The 23,108-nt window shown below is 45.3% G+C and overlaps 1 protein-coding gene across 1 annotated transcript in view; it reads left to right on the plus strand.

Moving 5' to 3' along the window:
- The window catches only part of LOC129324105 (acyl-CoA (8-3)-desaturase-like), a 53,555-nt gene that overhangs the window by 21,126 nt on the left and 9,321 nt on the right, over positions 1–23,108 (plus strand). The window contains exons 5-9 of the mRNA XM_054971107.1: positions 12,086–12,214; positions 13,091–13,148; positions 15,740–15,816; positions 18,457–18,554; positions 21,335–21,431. Coding sequence (XP_054827082.1) covers positions 12,086–12,214; positions 13,091–13,148; positions 15,740–15,816; positions 18,457–18,554; positions 21,335–21,431 — 459 coding nt within the window. The remainder of the gene's footprint in view (positions 1–12,085; positions 12,215–13,090; positions 13,149–15,739; positions 15,817–18,456; positions 18,555–21,334; positions 21,432–23,108) is intronic.

The following is a 23,108-nucleotide window of genomic DNA, read 5'->3' on the forward strand; positions in this document are numbered from 1 at the left end:
GGGGTCTCCCCAGCCCCAGGCAGATGAATTTGCAGAGGAAGAGGGGCTACTGACCCACCGAGGCCGGATTTATGTACCCCCAGGCTCATTACGAACAAAGGTACTGCAGCTGGTCCACGATTCTAGACCTGCCGGGCACTTCGGCCGCCACAAGACAACCCACCTCTTAACCTGTGACTTCTGGTGGCCCCGGGTGCAATCGGATGTGGCCCGGTATGTGGCAGCCTGTGAAACATGTAGACGGGCCAAAGACATCCCCGGCAAACCTTCTGGTCTCTTGCATCCACTTCCCACACCCACTGGCCCATGGAGGACTATTTCCATGGATTTCATTACAGACCTGCCCTGCTCCAAAGGCCACACCTGCATCCTAGTGGTGGTGGACTTGTTCACAAAGATGGCTCATTTCATTCCCTGTTCTGGACCCCCCACTGCTCAGGAAACAGCACACCTGTACCTTCAGCACGTCTTTCGACTCCACGGACGTCCGGATCATATAATTTCTGATCGGGGAGTTCAATTCACCTCTCGGTTCTGGCGGGCCCTGCACTCCCTCCTTGGCACCCAAGTTCACCTATCCTCAGCACACCACCCCCAATCTGACGGGCAGACACAGCGCACCAATGCGACCCTGGAGCAGTATCTGAGATGCTACACAAACCATCAACAGGATGACTGGCTAGCTCTACTGCCTTTGGCCGAGTTTGCATATAATAATGCAGTGCATTCCCCACCCAGCAGACCCTCTTCATGGCAAACTATGGTCACCACCCTCGTTTCTTCCCTACCGTAGCACCCTTGTCGGGAATCCCAGCCACTGATGATCGCCTCCAAGAACTCCAATCCATGCATGAGCTGTTACGGGAGCAACTCCAGCTTGCCAAGGAAAGCTACAAGGAGGCTGCGGATCGGAAACGGCAACCTGGTGTTCCCCTGTCCGTGGGCGATAAGGTCTGGTTATCCACCCGCCATATCCGCAGCCAACGGCCCTCCAAAAAGCTGGATGCCCGGTTCCTCGGACCCTTCGTAATCACAGACCAGGTGAACCCTGTGGCCTATCGCCTGCAACTACCACCAACCCTCCCAATCCATCCTGTGTTTCACCGGTCCCTTCTAGTCCCAGCTTCACCTCCAAACCCGCACCATCCCGGGCCACCCCCCCCTCCGCCTCCAATTACCATCGAGGGGCACGAAGAATATGAGATTGCCCAGATTCTAGACTCCCATTGCCGGCGGGGGCAAGTACAGTACTTGGTGGACTGGAAGGGGTATGGGCCAGAGGACCGCTCTTGGGAGCCTGCTGTGAACATCCATGCCCCCCGCCTAGTCCAACAATTCCATCAGGCCTATCCGCAGAAACCGGGGCTGCCTGAACCACAGAGGAGGGGGGTCTTGGGAGGGGGGATGGTGTCATGGCCCAGTCTGAGAGTGAGGTCTCCTCTGGAGGAGAGGAGTCTCGTGTAGCCAGCCAGGACTCCTCAGGAGAAGAGGAGCCCTGTGTAGCCAGCCCTAGCCCTGATTCAGCAGAAGCCAGCAATCAGGAGCAACAGCTGCTGGCTGATCAGAGCTTGCAGCCAGCAGCTGAGACACCAGCACTCTCTAGCTCCTACACCACAGGGGAAGCTCAGCCAGGGACTTCTACAGGTGCAGCGCAGCCAAGAGCCTCCACCCCCCCAGGTTCACCCACACCCAAGGAACGCTGCAGGCAGCGCCAGAGACTGGAACTGCAGGAGAGACGGCACAGTGCTCGCCTCTTGAGCCAACGCCAGCTGCTGGAGAGTGATGATGAGTAGTGTCAGGATGGAGCCCCAGCAGCTGGCTGAAAACCACGCCTGGCTATAAGAGCCGCCGGGAGGAACTGCCGGGCGTGGAAGCAACGTTACTGCCTGCAACCACTCCGCGTTTCATGAACCTTGCCCGTGCCTGCTTTTGGACCTGACGCTGTCGGTGACTGACCTTGGACTGTGCCTGACCTTGCTTTTCGACTCTGGACTCACTCCTGGCTTTATCTCGTGCTCTGACCACCGGTTTGACTTGGCTTTTGCTCTTGAAACTCTCCTTTGACTTTGGCCTTAAGGTTTGGACTTGAACCACCCTGCTTGGGCTGGCCCAGCCCATGACACTTGGCCCAGATTGATCCTAAGTCAGCCCAGAATGGACTGCTCAACTGCAGGGGAGCACTCCCTCACCCGGCAGTGGCCAGATCTGGGCTCTTTTGGGCCCAAATTGGGCCAAAACAGGTCCAAAATGACCCAGAGAAGCCTGGAACAGGCTGCTGGTGCATAGGAGAGCACTCCTCCACCCAGCAGTGGCCTGAATCTGGCCATTTCAGCCCCGATCCAGGCTGTTTCAGGCCTTAAATGGGCCCAAAATGGCTAAAACGCCCCCCAAACAGCCTGGATCAGGCCTGAGTTAGCCTGGAACAGGCTGCTGCTGGGTGGGGGACCCCTCCTCCACCCAGCAGTGGCCCGATCCTGACTGTTCCGTCCCCTATCCAGGCTATTTCTGGCCCTATATGGGCCCAAAATGGCCCAAATGGCTCCAAAAAGGCCTGTAACGAGTTGGCCTGGAACGGGCCGCTGCCAGGCAGGGGAGCCCTCCTCCACATGGCAGTGGTCTGATCCTGGCCATTTTGGTCCCAATCCAGGCGGTTTTGAGCACTAAATGGGCCCCAAATGGACAAAATGGCCCTGAAACGGCCCAGATCATGCCTGAGTTGGCCTGGAACATGCTGCTGCCAGGTGAGGGAACCCTTCCCTGCCTGGCAGAGGCCTGATCTAGGCCTTTTAGGGCCCAATCCAGGCATTTTCAGGCCCAATCCAGGCCCAAACTTGCCCATAATGTCCCAAACAGGCCATTTTAAAAATACCAACATGACACCAATGATGTGGGTATTTTAAAGAGGTGCTGGAACACTGTTCCAGGGCATTCCGGCTCAAAAAGACCCTGGTTGTAGGGATAATAATAACATACTTTGTAAATCACTCTGAGTGGGCGTTAAGTTGTCCTGAAGTGTGGTATATAAATTGAATGTTTTTGTTGTTATTACACTGCTATCTACTCCCTGGTTTGGTAAACTACAGGCAATACCATACCTTAGTATTATTAGGGTGGGGATAAGATGCTATTTTAGAACACAGTTACATGGCAGCTTCTCATTTTCAGGACTTGATTTGTGGCACACTTGCCAGAAAGTTGGTGCAACTGGTTTCTAGTGTGCTGTGGACCATTTGGCTGTAGCTTTATATGTTGGGTTCTGCAGTCAAAATCTAAGAAGCCATTTATTGTTGTTTCTTTGTGGCAAAGTTGTATGGAAATTTCGGACAGCTTCGATTCATTTTTCCTCTCATAATTTCCAATCCATATACAACAATGGTCTCAATCTTTTCAGTATGATGATCTGTAATTGGTATGGTGACTTTTCAAGTGCAGGCCCAAGGTTTTATGGCTCCTTGGGTGAACTATGATCTTGGCACTCATCTAGTCCTGTGTTCCATTTTTTGCAGTGGCTGATGAGATGTTTTTGAGAAGCAAAAAAAAAATCACACAAAGGGTGCAGCTTCCCCAACTGTGAACCCCAAGCAAGTGGCATTCTGAAGTACACAGCCTTTATCGATGTTACATTCGGCCTTCGATTACCCTCTTCTTTTCCATTACTCCCTCTAATCACTCTAGTAACCATCTTACTTGATTTCTTATCGATCAACATTCATATGCAGTGAAGAAAAAATACCAATTTATGCATGATATAGAAGATACTATTTCCAGGACCAGATCTTGGTTTCCAAAATACAAGTCAAAGCCTTGCCTTAAATTAAGCCCTGAAGCTGATTCTTCTGGGAGCCACTATGTGTATATCTATTATTTGTGCTCAAATGTCACCTTTTGCTTACTGTGATAGCATAATTGGTTGAATTTATCACATATGACAGCATGTCACATATGACAGCATATGTTATTTTCTCAACAAAGCTGAAATTTATGTGCATAAATCACAATAAATTTTTTGAGCTCAGTACGAAATGAGGGGCTTAGTGTGGTACAAGCTGTGGAAGCATCCCTGGTTTCCATCTAATAATGTAAGACAGACATGGTTCTTTTAGCATTGGGAAAGAACCACCATGCATGCTAATCAACAGCAGTTTCCTCAAAACTGCCTAACACTGACCATTATACCCACCTTTAATCACCTCCGTAGTGCTTGTGTGTAGGCTTTCATCAGTGCCCGCATTGTGATAAAAAGGAAAAATTCAACCCACACATTAATGATTGTATGAGGAGGTTGAGTTGCTAATAGAGCAACTAAGTCCAGTCATTAACATGTCATGTGCATGGGAGAAGGTTTTATAACAAAGAGCCAAGCTACAAGTGACGAATTACACTTGCCTGGCAAGTGAACAGACTCATGTGTATTCCTCCCTGTTCACTTGCCCTCCACTTGCGCTCCACTTGATCACTACGTAAAAGAAACCGAAAGAAAACGTGTGATCAAGTGGAGAGCAAGTGAATGGCAAGTGAACAGGGAGGAATACAGGTGAGTCTGTTCACTTGCCAGGCAAGTGTAATTCGTCACTTGTAGCTTGGCTCAAAGTGTTCTCTTCACAATGCTCTTCCTGAGGTCAACTACATGAGAAGGAGGACCTCTTTCTGTCATCTCCTCCTCTTCCTCCTCCGCTGCTAGCTAAGCCAGAGTGGAGTTTGAGGATGTGCATTGGGGTAGGGAGAGAAGTCGAGGGGATGTATGAAGATGGCAGTGAAGGGGTTGGTAGTGATGGGCTTGGTATGGTACATTCCCCACAGCAGGTAGAGGGCAGTGATGTCCTACAGGAGGGTAGGCAAGAGGTCAGGCTACTGAAGGAACTGTTCAGTCATGGGCTTCAAGTTGAAGATGAAGCCTAGCCATCCTCTTTACAACTCCCACCAACCCTCTAGCCCTTCCCTCCTTCCTTCTAGCTTCTACTGTAAAGTTACTAGTTGTCAGACAGATTCCCATTATTATTGCAAAGGAGATAGAAGGAGAGAATGTGAGAAGATGACAAGGAGGTCAAGGAGAAAAAGAATGATGTAAAGGGCAGGAGTAGCGATTAGTGAGGGCTGCCCTACAATCCACTTTCAGAGGCTTCATGCCCACTTTGGGGTCCTGACCCACAGTCTGGGAAACGCTAAAATAGAAAATATTCCACACATCTCTAGTGATGTTGAGGTCAGCTCCAGCTGGGCTCTTGTCTGTTTTTCTCCTTCCAGCTGACAACCCAATTGCATCTCCTCAAATATCTGAGGGAACTTAGACAGAAATGTTGATTTTGTGACCCTTTCACGCCGTTCTGTCGAGTGGTGGCAAAACTATGCATTTCCTCACAAGTTCTACTTTGACTAGCCTGTAACTTGTAGAAGTTTGGTAGAAGTTTTAAAATTCTAAGGATTGAGGAGTCGCTTTCAAGGCAGCTTTTAAAGTGGCAGCTAAGCACTGAGAGAGTTGAAAAAAAGAATGAGAGAAAACAATGTTAAGAAAAGTCCTGGTAAGGTTTGAATACCAAATCAACCAAGGAAGGTATGTGTGTTAGATACAGTGACCTTTCTATTTTTGCTGTGTTTGTACGCATGGGCAGCAGTTAGAGTTAGTGTTGCTTTTTTTTAAATACTATTTTTCCTGGCTTAGTGTATGTTCAGATGAAATTTAAATCTTAATGAATTAATTTCTTTAATCGCCCCCTCCATATTGCACTTGATTATATTAATTATTGCACTGTATAAATATCTCTCAAGGTATACTTTAGGATACATTTGGGATACAGGAACATAAATTTAAGTTTGTGTCTAACCTGAATAGCTGCACCACTTACATCTCTGCAACAAAAAAGGCTAGAGACTTACTTTTTTTAAAGCTGGGAATTTACAGCAACTAGCAAATTGTGGCAAAGGATTGTTGTTACTGCTCTATAGAAATTGATGATTTTTTAAAAAATCCCAGAAAAGGTCCATTGTTTCCTGGGGGGGGGGGAGGATAAAATATTTTTTGGGTTTTTAGTAATTTGGAATTTGGTACAAATATCTATCCATTTTCAAAGGGTTGTTTTATGGTTAACCTACCTGGGAAATGAGCTTTCTTCTACTTTACAGTACAGATAGGATGCTGGCAGAAGCACAGGCTCACTTAGTCTCTGTCAAATCCTGGCTTGACAAGTTGGAGAGTGGCAAGTTGTCCTTCAGGAAGATCAAGTACTCAGACCTCCAGGGGAGCAGATATAAATAGTGTTAACTGTCAATGTTGCCCATTGGGGCACAAGAGACAGGTCTGGCCACACTGTCTCCTTCATGGCCCAATAGTTCAAAGGATCAGTGTTAGGTACTAGGTAGGACTTCATAAAATAGTCCATCACCACTGATTCTGCTGTCTCCTGTCTCCTGCGCCACACATTTCCCTTTGGTGCCAACTGCCTGCCCAACGCCTAGCAACCACATGGCCATTCTGGCAGTAGCCAGAAGTGGCCAGAATAGGGAGTGGGGGAGCATGGCTGCATACCACCTTTTCCTCTTCTCATGCCAGCATGCCCTTCTTGGCTTGCAACAGCCTCACATGCAAACAGAGCAAACCAGCCTATTAGCATGCAGGGAAATGCTGCCTTTGATGCATGAGTCACACACATGGTTGCCAGCATGCAGACCTTCTTCTACACTGAGAAGTTGGCTGCCTTGTGACTATCGGCCAGGCTACAAGTGACGAATGACACAGGTTGGACACTTGTCAGCTTCCCTCAAGTTTTGATGGGAAATGTAGGCAGCTTGGTGGAATGTTGGACAAGTGACAGTTGAGAAGTTCATTGGACAGCAGTCGGAGAGCCAAGCTGTAAAACCAGGATGCCTACATTTTCCCTCAAAACTTGAGGGAAGCTGACAAGTGTCCAACCTGTGTCATTTGTCACTTGTAGCCTGGCCCTGTGTCACATACCTGGGCATGGAACAAAGTCTGGAGGTAGATGGTTTGGTGTTCCACCTTAACTTGCCCAGCACTGCTCATCTCACCCCTACCCAGGACCTCTTCAGGTTGCCTCCAGTACACAGCCACTGAGAGGTACACGTGTTTTGACTGAGAGCTGGTCTAGATGTCAGATATGAAGTGCACAGTCCTCCCATGAGTGTGGGACAACTGCGTCTTCACATGTTCCCTGGCAGGCCTAAAAAAGAAAGACACCATGGTCTTGCTCAGTATCATGCAAGCAAGGACCATGAACCAGACAAACACATACTGGAACAACCTGTTGAACCTGAGGTGCTCAACTACAGAAAAGGGCCTGCTATCCAAAGAGATCATCTCACCAATTAGGCATGCGACCGTCTGCCTCCTTTTACCCACTCCTTGGCACACTAGTGCCATCACCAAACTTCTCCATCAGAGAAATTTGGCATTCCAAATTTGGCACAGGAGATCAGAGCAACTCCCCTCACTGATGACTGGTGGCTGGACAGCCACTTCAGAAGCACTGCTCTCCCCGTGAAGAAGCACTGCCTGGTGGTGCTTCTTCAAATGACTCCTCAGTCTGGATGTTGAGAGATGAACCAAGAGATGTTGAGAGATGGCTGACCCTAGCCCTGCACTGCTGGTACAGTGCATAACGAGGATTTTTCATACCTTGGAGGTAGTGGAGCAACCATGCTGCCTTGCAGCTGTAAGCTCCATTGAAACCTCCTCTCGTTGGATGGGGGAAGAAAGCTATGCCTGAAGAGAAAGTATTGAGATAGCAGCTCCTCAAGATACACCTCCATCTCTTCCTCTTTTACCAGCTCCTGTATCTCCCCCCCCACCCTCATCTCTGAAGGACTTCAGAAGTCCACAGGAACTAGAGAAGGGGCATTTATTTATTTCCAAATGAAAAAGAAATAAGTCTCTCCTCCTGTTTGTGTAGCAGCCTCTGGATCTTTTGAGTGAGCTTGACAGCAGGACCTCAAAGCTTACCTTAAAAGACAGCTCAGGGTACACCTCCTACTGCTGCTGAGTGACAATAGCTGCAGCAGAGGTAGCCTTATAAACAGATCCTTTCTGGTTCTGGATCCAGTGCCTACCAGCATCTTTGTGGGGGGTGCAGTTTCACCGAAGAGAGACTTGCATGGCCTTTGCATTGCAGTACACCAGCTAGATGCATAGGTACTGGTGAACTGCTGCACCATCCACACAGGCAGGGGGCAAGGAAGACCTGCAGATGCTCCTGTCCTCTGCCCAACTGTTTGTCTCCTTAGCCTTTCCACCAAGGTCCCACTGAGATCTCCTCTTACTTATGCTTTCCCCCTTATTAAACCTAACAAAACTGATTTTTTTGAACTGTATAAACTGTCCTCTCCTTGAATTTCTTTGAACTCTACAAATTGGGTTGCCCTTGAATTTTTATGAACCAACCAGCACTGGAAATTTTCAACCCACATGAGATTTTTTCTTAAAAAAACCCTAACATTAGAATTATTTAAAAATAAACTGCGTCTACTTTTTAACCTATACTGGAGAGCCAGTTTGGTGTAGCGGTTAAGAGTGTGGGACTCTAATCTGGAGAACAGGGTTTGATTCCCCACTCTTCTACTTGAAGCCAGCTGGGTAACCTTGGGTCAGTCACAGCTGTCTCGGAGCCCTCTCAGCCCCACCCACCTTGCAGGGTGATTGTAGTGGGGATAATAATAACATACTTTGTTAACTGCTCTGAGTGGGTGTTAAGTTATCCTGAAGGTTGGTATATAAAAACCAGACAAGAAAAAAAATGAAGCAGGGATTTAATATTCAAGGGCCCACAAGAAACAAAAAAGAGTAAAAGGGAAAAATAAATGTAAGACCCCCCCACCAAGCCAACTGTAAATAAAAAACAGTAAAACAAAACGGATCCCTGCACTCCAGAAAACACAAATGAGCTCTTTTCCAAACTCTGCCCCCCCCCACAAATAACAGAACAGCAATCAGTCAATCAAAGTGAATAGCAATTCATCGAAGCAGTCAATTAAACCAGTTCAGAAACAAGCGAGTGAAGAGGCCATAGGGGCAGGGCAAGGCAGGTCACGTCTGGTCGGCACACAGAAGCAGAAGAAGCAGCCAGCCAACAGTTAGTAACTCGGAGAGAAAATGGCTGAGATGGCTTGGCAAGCAACAATTTAAATGACCCTCCTCGAGGCTGTCCAATGCCTGCTGATGGGCCAAGGACATCTCTCCTGATCCCTCCTGGGAAAGCTGTCTTTCTTTCTGTCTCTTAATGCCCAGGAAATGCTGAAAAAAAGCCAAAAAACAGACCAGAGAGCAGCAAATGGTAGGCCCTAGATTTTGAGGTGAATCCCAAAACTTTTTAGGTTTGGAGTCATGAAAAAATTCACTGTTCTAAATGTTCAAAAAAAAAGAAAGAAAAGGAAAAAGAAAGAAAGAAACTGGGAAAAAACATTTTGGGGTATATTTACAGTTTAGAGACAACTGAATGCACATTCCTAGTGAATGCCTCTGCATTAGCTATGGCACTGAGAAGTTCATGGAGAATTATTGTTATGTGGAAGCTATCTATAATGTCACACATTCCCTGACTAAGTTTTCACTTCTCACATTTGGTCTATGGGCTAGACCAGATGTCAGTATCAGGGAAGGTGGCAAAACTTCTGTTTTTGAAAACTGCATGGCTGTGTATTGTGTTTTGATGTGATAACTCATTCTGATTGGTGGCTTAAAACTTCTATGATGTCATCAAGGTGGCCAAAGACATTTTCCCTGTGTTTTCTGATTTGAGCTATTGCTTGTGAGCCACGTGACCAATTTCAATTATGGTAAAATGTATACAAATGTGGGAAAATCGACTTTTTCCTTGATTTATGCCTTATATTGAGAAAACAGCAATTGTCAGAGGCATTATTAGTTATTTGTATGGGAATTTGTTAGCTTTCCAACAGTACATTTGAAATTATGGCTTAAATTAGAAAAGGTAAGAAAAATTGGTTTTAGCCAGCTTGATGACATAAAAAGCAAGCTAACCATCAGAATGGGTTAACAAATCAAAATATAATATATAGACAGAAAAATATAAACAAGTTTTGTTATCCTGTGTATGTGTAAAGTGCCAACCCCATAGGATGTTCAATGCAAACAGAGGTAGTTTGACATTGCCTACTTCTGCGTTGTTGTGACCCTGGACTCTTAGTGGTGTCCCATTCAAGTACTGACCCTGCTTAATGTTCAAGATTTGACTAGGTTGGGCTGGTGTTTGTCATCTTACCTGATACCAATATGCAATTTTTGGCTCCTAGCTAGGGATCCCAGACCCCCGGTGGGGGTGGGAGATCTCCCCCCCACTCTCCCCCCCCCACTTACCTGAGTAGCGGGTGGCGCGCACCTTCCTTGCGCGCTCCCCTGCAGCACGGCGTACTCCTTTGCGCTGCAGCTGCTGGGATCGGGCCTGTTTTGGCCTGGATCAGGGCCGCTGCAGAGCACAGGAGTGCTCCTGCGCTCCGCAGTGCTCAAAATGGGCCCGATCCATGGTAAACGGGCCCTTTTTCAGCAGCTGTGAAGCTCAGGAGCTCTCCTGCGCTCTGCAGCTCCTCAAGACGGGCCCGTTCTGCTGCGGATCGGGCCCATTTTTGAGGCGCTGCGAAGCGCAGGAGCGTTCCTGCGCTCTGCAGCGCCTCAAAAACAGGCCCGATCTGTGGCAGAACAGGCCCATTTCAGGCACGTTCTGCAGCACCCGGGGCCGCGCGATGACGTTACCCCTGAAGTGACATCATCGCACCTGTGGGAGCGTGCATGTGCTCTGCACACATGCGCTCTGCACATGCGAACCCCCCTCTTCCCAGAGATCAGTGCCAGGCCCCTGTCCCCCGCCAGGAGATTGAGGGGGCCTGGCAACCCTACTCCTAGCTCATGGACTAATTATGCTATAGACTGAAGGAAAGCATGTGGCAGGCCCCTTGCTTCCCTTAAGCCTAATAGTTCTCCTGCAGAGTGAGGGCTTGTGCCTGCATTCTATTTTCATTCCTCCAGGGTTTCATGGTAGTAGGAAGGCACATGTATGCATGCTATCAGTTTATGGAAGGAAGTTTAACACATTCAGAAGGGAGAGGAAAGCTATATTTTCTGCAGGGTTCTTTCAGGTATGCAGAAATCTCTCTCTCGTCTGTGGTTAGCTCTGTTTTGGTGTCCTACTGGTGGGCACAAGGCCACCCAAGTGGGCAATGTATGAAGAATCCTAGTGGGTCTTCCTCCTTCTTTCTCCCTCCTCATCCAGTGAGGAGGTCTGAGTAGCAAAGCAAGTTGATGTGGAAACTCAAAATAGTGTCCTGAGTACAGCAAGATGATGTTATGAAATTTCCAGTGACATTTCCAGTTGCCATAGCTAACTGAAGACGCTAAAGTGTGTGGCTCCTGTTGCTGAATGACCTCTCTATAGACTACAGAGCTTTTGGACAAATATCAGGTATCCATCTGATCCATACCTGAGTGGAATCACAGTAACCTGCAGACAAGTTGTGCAGCGCAACAGACCTCGGCACCTGACTGGATTGCTATGACAACCCAAAATGGCACTTGACAAGGCTTCAGGCACTATTTTGGTTGCCTTTGCAGAGTGTTTTTGATGCATGTAGAGACTGAAAGACCACTTTGAGGGTGAGTTGGCTTAATTTGGGGGTTAATGGGGATTTTGTATTTTGTACATGTAGAGGTTCTCCCAGATATGCAGAACTTCCTTCCTGTCTTTGTGGCTTGCGTGGTTTCTTTTTATTCCCACAGAGGGCAGAATTTAAGTTTAGACCAGTTGTCCATCTAGTCCAGCATACTGTTCATACAGTGGCCAACCAGATGCTCTGAATATATTAGATATATAGATGGGTTGTAGCCTATCACTCCATTCAGCTGAGTGTGGAGAAACCCTACAGTGCCAGAAGCCTTCCTCCAGAAGAAAAGCCTGTTTCACCATGGGAAGACTTCATGGGATGATGGAAGGATCCACAGCAGACAAGAGCGGCAAGACACAAGTTGATGGCTCTGCCTTGCATGTAGCAAGATATAAAAGATGAAGAGTCTGAGTATTTTTGGTACCATTCTTGTTGGAAGCTTTCATTACTGGTTTTTCCACAGGGTGGACCAGCTAGCTGGTGGAACCATATGCACAACCAGCACCATGCTAAACCCAACTGCTACCGCAAGGACCCCGATCTCAATATGCACCCCCATCTGTTCAGCCTAGGGAAGACACTCTCTCGGGAGGTAAGCATAGATGTATTACTGTACAAGTACAGTTATAGCTAATTGTTTCAAGGCATAGAATGATAGAGGAGAGTGTCATGTTTTACTGTGGGCGCTGTGGTGTTGTACGCCAGCGTACCTGACTTCGACTCTGGAGAGCCATCAGGGATGGTGCAGGGCCTCACTCCATGGAAGGATTGAGGCCCGGCCCGGCCCGGCCCGGCCCGGCCCGGCCCGGCCCGGCCCGGCCCGGCCCGGCCCGGCCCGGCCCGGCCCGGCCCGGCCCTGCACTCTCCCCCTCCCCCCCTCCCCATGTTTCTAACTCACCACCCCATCTTGTGGGAGAACTTCCCTTATATCCCTCTTCTCATCCTCTGCTCCACCTGCCAAACCTGCCCTCCCAGCCCTCTAGCCGTGGTCTTGGCTGTCCTAGGCAGCCACACCTGTGGTTGCTTTGCTGGCAGCTCTAGAGCAGCCACACCTGTGCCTCCTTTGCTGGCTGTCGGGCTTTCTCTGCTAATTGCCTCAGGCAGCCCTACATGTGGCTGCTTTGCTCCCAGCCTCTCCTTTCCAGCCTCCTCTAGCCTGACTGCTGGTTGAGGTGGGCTAGTTGACTCCCTCATTCAAGTGTGCTAGGTTTGGTCAAGGGATATCCACACTATAAGGTTATGTGTCTGGAGGGATTTTAAAAAACACAGGATCAGAGAAAGGTTAATTTAGACATAAAAGACACAGAGTAATCAGAAATGCACGGCATGTGAATGAGTGTTAGCTGAAGGAATGAACGAGAGGGGAAGTGTTCATAGGTATGAATGTATTTAAGGACAAAGTGAGAAATGTATTAGATCTTGCCTCTGTTGTTAACCTTGCTTATTGTTGTGCTGTCTCCTTTTATAGCTTGGGAAAATGAAGAAGAAATTTTTGCCTTATAATCACCAGCACAAGTACTTTAGCGGTGAGTGCCTTTGCCACCCTCCACAACCCAATGCACTGCAAATCCCAGAAAGAACTGTTATGCACAAACTTGTGCCTTAGGTGTCCCTCTCGCCAATCACAATAAGAGACACACACACCACGGAGTCCTGTAGAATGAAGCAATATATGATTGTTTAATTTAAACAATGGAGGAGCCCATTTTCACAGGAGTAGGTGGTCTCCTTGTGTCCAGAGCTCATCAAAATTACAATAGAAACACAGGCAATTAATACTTTCAGATAATCATAACAATATTACAATATTCTAATATGTGATATCTTACTGGCTCATAACATATCTAGGGTCAGTTCTGATTTGAAGATGCAATTCTGGGCTGGCCCCTCTATTTGGGGGAATTCCAGTCTTCACAGTTTTTTTCCCCTCTGCCCTCATTTTGGAAGGACACTGTCTAACCTTTTACCTACTTTCTTCTGGGCATAATTCTTTCAAGGGTGCCAATGAATCTCAATCTGGTGCCTTGATATCTTCTGATAACTGAAATCTGTGGATAGGAAGGGATGTTTTCCTATTCATGCCCTTTTCCCCAGTTCCTTCTCAGCTTTAAGGAAGATAATACCACAGGTGGCCAAAACCAGCTTGCTGCATCAAATCAGCTTTCTACAAAAGGCTCTCTGGTACTGATTTCTATTGGAATATATAGAATAATATAACATATAATATAAGTGCAGCCCTAAAAGCAGTATATCAGTTCTTACAGAGTTTCAAGTCTTCTTGTTTCAAGTGTCAAATTCTTACAGGTTACATTACAAGTAGTACTTTGGCTCCTGAGCATAGAAAAAGTGCAAAGCATGTAATACTGAAAAAGCATAGGTTTAGTATATAAAAATAAGTATATAAAAAACCTCCAAATCTATATCCATCAGAACTACTTGCCCATCCCCCAGATCATCAGGGCTATGCTACCAAGCCTGCTAGAATAGTTCCCCCCAGACCTTAGGATGGCTAGAAAAGGGGAGGGTGTAGGGTTGCCGGGTCCTCTTACCCTCCTGGCAGGAGGGAGGGACCCAGCACTCACTTCCGAAATCTCCTCTCATGCACATACTCCTGGTGCGGCATGATGACATCATTCCTGGGAGTGATGTCCTTGTGCCGGCCGCAGGAGACCCTCTGTGCTTCATACTGTTTGGGGCCCAAAGCGACCCAGTGCAAAGCATGGGAGCATTCCTGGGACCTGTGCAGTGACTTCACACCTGGGAGTGATGTTGTTGCGCTGTGCTGGGAGCACACCCCGGAAGGCCCACTCTCCTGCCTTTTCCCCCTGCTAGCCAGGTGAGTGGTGGCTGGAGACAGAGGCTGGGAGCAGGGGATCCTCTGCTTCCACCGGAGAACCAGCAACCCTAGGAGGGACTGTCCCACCCCTTTTCAAGCACCCTTGGGCCTCTGACAGCATGCTAGCTAGGAAAGTTCCTGGCAGTGTAGTTGTATACGGTCTTATACAAAACAATATTAGACAACAACGATGGTAATTATAGTAACAACTGCAATGGGAAGCCAGCAAATCCACTCGTTTCATCTCTTCATCCTGGCAGTCGTTATATCAAAGTTCATCATATACACATCCAAACAGTCATTCATTTAAACGCCTTCAGCAACCGTCCTCCATTCTAGACGTATGTGGTGAATGGAGGACAGTTGCTGAAGGTGTTTAAATGAATATATACGATATAAGACCGTATACATCTACACTGCCAAGAAAATACTATTATGTCAGATTGATATGTTGAAGACTTTTTCTACTTGCACAGTCAAGAAAATACTCTTGGATTGATTGTTGGTTACTCTATAGACATTTTTGTCAATTACAGGCACTAGCACTTTAAACTTACACAGGAAACTTGGGTTATTATTGCTTTTGTAATATGCTTTGTCTTATGTATATGTAACCAAACCTATATGTATGTATTCACTTTCTTCCACTAAAATATTATGGAATAGTGTTTAATACATTGAATTGAATTATATACTACTCTTTAGTTCGTCTATCATGGCGTCTCTCTTTTGGTTGTATTGGCATTTACTGTGATACTCTCTGACCTGCTTGGCTATACTAAGGGAGCAAACTATACATGTGGAGAAAAGCTGTCGCCAATGCATGAGTTCCCTGCCTCCTTGCATCACATTATTATTCCTTTTCTACTAAACATGGACTGTGGGAAGCTTCTTTGAAAATGTACCATCAAATCTGCAGCAAATTAATGTTTGTACCTGGACAATGTGGTTCATTATTAAGTCTATTTATTGAATAAAGGACAGTATTTCAAAGGTTTGAGAAAAATATGATAGATTTATCATTACCTACTCTATACATATTTATTTTTCTCTGTCCCATTCTGGTCAAATGAGTTCTGCAGCTTCTTCAAGCATTACAAAAACCTGCAAATGTGTTTGAACAGAGGCCACAGAAAATAATATGTATGCAGGCAAAAATAGATTTATCATGCTATCATGAAAAATCTGGAAATGCTTATTCATGGCAGAGGTGAGATTTAAACTAAAGACTACCTGATTTTTAGCTCTTTATAATGGTATCATTTTTGTTTCCTCCTCTAGTGGTTGCCCCAGGTGCAATTGTCCCTTTCTTTCAACTGATTACATTTTACTTCATATACACAAGGAAAAAATGGTTGGTATGTATTCCTAGTTAGTGTTGCTGTGATCCTTGCAAATAATGCATATGTAAATCAAACTAACCACACCTCTATTTTCTCTTAAGTTGAGCATCCTATAGTCTTGAATTGCTTATTGGTTTCTGATTGAAAATTAGCATTTTTAAACTGAATTTGCATTTTCATAGTTGGTGTTTTTCATCATGACAAATGAGGTTAGCCAGTTGCCACTGTTAGTACATTCTCAGAATCTACTGAGTACTCATTTTCTTGGCCTTCTGATTCAGTCTGGGAGGCCATATAGATATAATTCTTGTCAACCTAGCAAGAAATTTTGGGGGAAAGATTGGGAATAATAACTTATGGGGAAAATAGATCCCACCTATCCCTTGTGTAAAGAGACATTCCCCATGATGGACTACTTTGGGGTAAGTACAGTTTGTGGCTTCAGGGGTGATGGTGGTAAGGATGGTAGTAGGGGCACTTCTGTATGTGTATGTGCATACAACAATTTTGTAAGCTTCCTGTTAAACACTTGCAAATGTCCATCATGTATTTCCAAGTATTCAACAGGAATGCTAACATCCATCACTATTCTGAACTAATGGTAAATAACCATGAAAAAGATCTTGGGTCATGGTGAGTAGATTGAAGAAAATGTTAATTCTATGTGCATTAGCATTGAAAAGCAAATTCTCTGCTAAGTATTATTAGGAAAGGGATTGAACACAAAACAACTGGTATCATCAAGCACTTGTATTAGGGTTGCCAGCCTCCAGGAGGTAGCTGGAGATCTTCTGAAGTTACAATTGGTTTCCAGGCCACAGAGGTCAGTTCCCGTGGAGAAAATGGCTGCTTTGGAGGGTGGATTCCATAGCATTGTATCCTGCAAAGGCCACTCCACTCCCCAAATCTTTCCCTCTCCAGGCTTCACCCCTAAAATCTCCAGGAATGTCCCAACCTGAAGCTGGCAACCCTAATTTGTATAGATCTATGATGTACATTTGAAATACTGTGGACAGTTCTGGTTGTCATATCTCAAAAAGGTTATTTTAATACTGGAATAATTGCAAAAAAGGACACTGAAGTGATCCAGAAAGTGCTAAGAAGTTAGGTGCTGTTTACTTTAGAGAAAATTTAGTTGAGGGGGAATATGATAATGGTTATAGATGGGATTAAAAAAGTGAAGACAGAGAATATTTTCTTCCTCTGCTATAGTACTAAAGCTTGAGGGTACTCAGTGAAGCTGATGAGCCATAGCTTCAGGACAGACAAAATGAAGCATTTGTTCACTCAAGGAGTGAATATGCTGCTATAGAATATAGTGATGACCACCAGCTTAATTATCTTAAAATGGGATTAAAGAGAGAAGACAGAGCCATCAGTGGCTATAAGTTTTAATGACTAAAATGAAACCTTCATGTCCACAGGTAGAAGTTTATTGAACATCAAAGTTTGAGGGCAAAAATCTCCATGACCTACCTGTAATCCTTCTGGGGGTATTGGATTGGCTAGTGTGTGAAACAAGATGCTAGAGTAGATGGAACATGGGTCGGAACTAGCATGGCTGCTCCTATGTTTGTAAATTCTATGCCCGAGTATCACCTAGTCATGCCACATACTGACTGTAGGTCAAGTGTATTTATTTATACTTACCATTCCCTCTGCAGCCATCTATACACCCTGAAAATGGACTACTAGGAACATGGCCACCAAATTAAGGGGCTATACTGAGAAGGCAAAATTGGCAAAACTCATACTTCCCCTCTTCTAGGAGTGGAAGTGCTGAACACAAGCCAAAAGTTAGCCTAAGATCCAAGTCATTGTTTCTGAAAACTGATCTTCAGACAAGAAATATGATGGGGGGCAGATGGGAATCCCTTTGAGGCCAAGTTTGTTTTATTGGTAAAGAGAGAGAAGCATTATTTTATGCAGTGTATCCTTTGTGAAGATGGAGGTAGCCTATTGGACTTTGCCTTAGTCAGCCCTTGGAGGCACACTGGAGACAACTTTCAATTTTTCAGCCCCAAATTAATAAAAGTGATAACTTTTGGGCCAGCTGCTAATATAGTGAGAATGCAAGCCAAAAGATGCCTGTCATATGGGACGTATGAGTCTGAATTGGATCAGCTAACTTCCTGAGCAGAATATTTGATTCTACACATTTGACACATGTCCTAAAAGAAAATACACAGGTGAACAACTAGTTCTAACTGAATGATTTCCACTGTATTCTTTCATGGAAACCAGTCTGTAAGAACAGGTTCTCTGCTATGGTTTGGTAAGGGATTAAGTTAAAGCACAGCCAGATTGGAGTTACAAATTATGCCATGTTCAGACCTGAAGGTGTTTATTCAACACATTTGTATCCTCAAAAAGCTCAAGCTGTTGTACATGGGGTTGTCTCTTATAATCATTGCAACAGTCCTGAGAGGCATCCTTAAACTACAACAGAGTAATATGCCTGAGGTCATGCAGTGAGCTTCATAGTGGGGCAGGGATCTAAATCCAGTTTTATGCTATACAAATCCAATAGTTTAATTACTATAACAAGTATCTCATATAGATTTATAAGCTGCCTTCTGACACATAAAGAATAAGATGTAGTGGACTAACAGAATTGCCTTTTTAATTAATGTTTTTTAATCTACTATCTGGCAGGAGTTTGTTTTCATGTTGATCTTCTATATCCGCATCTCTCTCACATATATTCCTTTAATGGGATTTAAGAGCTTCATGGCATACTACTGGCTGGCCAGGTAATAAAACTCACTTCTAGCTGTTGTTTTGTAAAGTGTACAGATTTATGAATTACAGAAAGATACATTTCAGGAGGCTATCCACATTAATATGTTGTGGCACAATCATCAGAGTCCTGTGGAACATTAAAGATGAATACATTTATTTTGGTATGACCTTTAGTATTAGTTGCATGCAAGGCCAGAAGAGAGATTTATATGCATGTTTTGGTTTTGTTCTCTTGGAATGTAGGAGAGCTCATGGAGGACTGATGCTCACAGCTGCTATGGTCATGGCTGTCCATTTTTCTTTCATGTCCTCCTAATTTGGCCACGTTCATAGCAATTAGGTTATCTTAATCAGTGGGATTAAGCAGAGACTGCAGCTTCATACTCCGGTGCCCAGGACTGTTGGAAATGGCACAACGCTTATGATTATGATAGAAGAATTTTTTTTTTGCTGGATCAGAACAAAGTCCATCTAGTCCACCATTATTGTGCATCCTTACAAGCACTTACAAACAGGACTGTTAAGATGATTGCCAACTCCTTACATTTGCCCTCTCTTAATTGGCATTTTGAGGTATACTGCTTCAGTTTAGTGGTGGGGAGTGTTCTCAAGTCATACTGACTTATGGCGACCCCTAGTGGGGTTTCATGGTAAGAAACTATCAGAGGTGGTTTGCCATTGCCTGCCTCTGCAACCCTGGTCTTCTTTGGAGGTCTCTTATCCAATTACTAACCAAGGCCAACTTGGTGAGATTGGGCTTGCCTGGGCTATCCGGGTCAGGGCACTGTTTCAGTTTAGATCTGTGCAAAATGTTTTATTTTGCTTTTATTCTATTTCCAAAAATTATTGTGCTTCACTTCTTAATTACTTTCATCATTTGATTTTTGTTTCTATTGGTTCTAATGGAAAAACATTTCAGGTTGCATCTTTTTTTCTCTCCCCGCCCCCCCAAATTTATATGACATTACCAAACATTATTCCCCCCTACCCTATTGACTCTCCCTGCCAAATTTCAAGCAGATTGGAGAATTAACCTCAATTTTATAGGCAATTAAAATTCTTGTTTCTAGAACAGACAGAGGTATACATTTGCTACTGCAGCATTGCAGAACAAGCACAGGGAGCCATTTGACGCCCAAAGAAAAGTAGGCAGAGTTGCACAGAAGGTGAATGGGAGTCATTTGGTTCATCAAATACACAGACAGCATTACACTGTGGGTACTGGGTTGCATTTTGCATTCATAGGAAGCTAGGCATAGTTATAGAGGGGCCCAGGTAGTAACACAACTGGCATTTGACACTCCCAAAAAGAGAGTTGGCATTTGGGAACCACAGAATGTCACTGCTACTTTGAATCTGGCTCCTATCTCAGAGCGGAACTACAAGTGACAAAAGGCACAGGTTGGACACTTGTCAGCTTCCCTCAAGTTTTGATGGGAAATGTAGGCATCCTAGTCTTGCAGCTTGTCTCTCTGACTGCTGTCCAGTGGACTTTTCAACTGTCACTTGTTCAACATTCCGCCAAGCTGCCTACATTTCCCATCAAAACTTGAGGGAAGCTGACAAGTGTCCAGCCTGTGCCTTTTGTCACTTGTAGTTCCGCTCTCAGAGAGAAGCACAACTCCCTGTTTGTTACTGTGCGCACAAGACACACAGTGTTTAGGAGAAATTACTGGAATAAGAACATGTACACTAAGACACACAGAGGCAGACAAACTGAGTGTGGGCATACTGACTTCAATAAGACAAATAAACAAACTTAGACATAGAAACAGCAATTATATGCAAGACCCCCAAATGGCCCTGATATCTACTGTCCTGAAAGGGGGAGACTTAGTGGCAGACAGTACAGATTACCTTTCACCATAAATATGGTTTAATCAGGACAGAAAAAGCAGCTGGCCAGAAGCAGAGCTAGAATATTGTTGTTTCCAGAGCGTTCATTTTGCTAAAATATTATATTCCCTCCCACCTGCTAAAACTCACATATAACAACATGGCACTGGGTTGTGCTCTCTGGATATCTGCACTCACAAACACGCATACTCCATAACAACCCTGTGAGGTAGGTTAGGCAGAGAAGGAAAATTACTCAACAAGCTTCATGGCGGAGTGTTGATTTGGATAGAAGTCCCTCTGGTTCTGGTCCAGCATTCTAACCTCTGTGCCACACTGGCTCTCAATATTATTCAGTAATTCATGGCCCAGTTGTGAAAGCCAATATACCTTGATAGCCTCCCATACAGTCTTGAATGGAATTCTGCTCAGTGCTGATTAATTATAGATGGAGCAAGAAGAGGAGGAAAGGGATGCTGGGGAATCCCTCCTCATTCAGAAATCGGTGCCCTGAGGGGGTGGGGAACTCAGCCCAGTACAGTACGAATAAAATAGGTATAAGAAGAAAGAGAGAAGAAGCACCTGGACAGAAGCAAGAATTATGTTTCTGAGCAAACAGATAATTGCTACATGGGCTGGCAATGACAAAGTGATTTAAATGTTTTATGGCCATGATACAACATTGTGTCTGGGTTTTATCAGTGCATGTGGGAGTTCACAGTATTGAGTCCTCCTCCATATAATAAAAGAAAAGAAAGGAAAAACACTTTGTGTGCTAGGCAAGCTCTAGCCTTGCCTTCTCTGTGACATGCTAGTTTTCTTTGTGTAAGACATATTTTTATATGGAGAAGCATTCAATCACATGAAGCACCCCCTTCCCCATCACCCTTGCAGTATGACGTGGCTTAGTACAGGCAAAAATGTATGATTTCATGGACAACCTTTGTCCCCGCAGGTTCCTGCAAGCTTGTTGGTTCATCTGGGTCACACAAATGAACCACATCCCAATGAACATTGACTATGACAAGAATTTGGACTGGGTGTCTGCACAGGTAACTGTCTGTGGGAATGGGTACCCCCATCCAAATACATATTTTAACAATTTGAATATGGATTCACAAGTAGTTTTTTTAAAACTAAGATACGCATACCTGGGTATATGTGAACCCTGACATACATATATACATACGTACATACATACATACATAATGTTTATAGTTAGAATTAATTCCCTTCTGCCTTAATAACCTATTGCATTGGTAAACTATTGTGGCATGATTAATCCCAGTCACAGTTGAAAAATAATTGATTCAGATTAACATAAAATTTTAAGATTTGGGTTGAATCCCAGAATTCACTTATACAAGGATTGCAATCTTTCCCACTTTTTCCTCCATCTAGCAGTCTTCTCCATCTAGCAGTCTCTTCTGACTCTGAGAAAGTTAACTTAACTTAGGCAGGCTCATATAGGAGCAGCCAGTTCTTAGGGTGTGATCATCTGAATGAAAAATAATGAGTACTTCACAGTTGTTTAAAAACATTTGGGGAATTTATTTTTCACTACAGTACTTCCCCTATTGTACTATTACAGGTCAGGGAATCATTAAGTCAGGGCTACTGTTAGAGTCAGCACTAGGGGTGTGCAGGGCCAGCCTGATTTAAGTTTCCTGATTCGAGTTTACCTGAATCGGGAAACCAATTTGGAATAAAGGGAATTCCGAAGCGGGAGCCTGGGGGGGTGGTGTGCATTTTCTTTAGGAAGCAAACCAAACTTGGTGGGTACCTTCTCCTAACTCTCCTCTAATGACCTCCCCCCCCAAGTTTCAGAACGATTGGACAAAGAACGTACCCCCATCCTCCTACACTCTCCATTATTCTCTATGGGGAAAAACAAGTCATCTTTCTAGGTAGCTTGAGGTGGCATTTTGCAAGCAAAATGCACCCACCTTTCAGGGGACCTGCTCCTACCTGTCCTCCCACCCTACTCCAAGTTTCTGGGAGATAGCACTTTGGGGGACCATTTTATGGACCTGCAAAGAAGGTGCCCCTAGCCTCCTCCACTCTCCTTTATTCCCTATGGTGGGAAAAAGGGGGCTTTTCTTTCTTGGGGTGCCATTTTGCAAGCAAAACGCACCCAACTTTCAGGGGACCTGCTCCTACCTGTCCTCCCATCCTCCCCCAGGTTTCAGGAAGATTGCACTTTGGGGGGGCATGTCATGGACCCCCAAAGAAGGTGCTCCTTTCCTCCCCCACTCCACTAAAAAAAAGGGAAAAAAAGAGGGGCCTTTTCTGGCTTGGGGTGGTATTTTGCAAGCAAAATGCACCCAACTTTAAGGGGACCTGCTCCTACCTGTCCTCCCACCTTCCCCTAAGATTCAGGGAGATTGCACTTTGGGGGGGCATGACATGGTTCTCCCACCAACACACCATGCAATTTCTTTCTACTGTGTGGAAGACTTCCATCCACACAGCAGAAACACATGGATTGGTGCTGCCAATGGCTGCAGCCACAGTCCAGCCACACCACACACTCCCAAGCAACTCATCACAGAAGAACCCTCCCCGCCCCCAAAACCTAACCACCCCTGCAGTTACTGGCCAGCCACTCTCCATTGGTTCTTGTTATGGGAAAATCCAGACTCCCACAGCAAGAACACATGGAATGTGGCATCTACGGTCACAGGTCTGACCCCCCTTTAAATCTACCCCCCCTACCATCCCCACAGACC

This window comes from Eublepharis macularius, chromosome 2 (genome assembly GCF_028583425.1).
Source record: "Eublepharis macularius isolate TG4126 chromosome 2, MPM_Emac_v1.0, whole genome shotgun sequence".
NCBI classification, from domain to species: domain Eukaryota; kingdom Metazoa; phylum Chordata; class Lepidosauria; order Squamata; family Eublepharidae; genus Eublepharis; species Eublepharis macularius.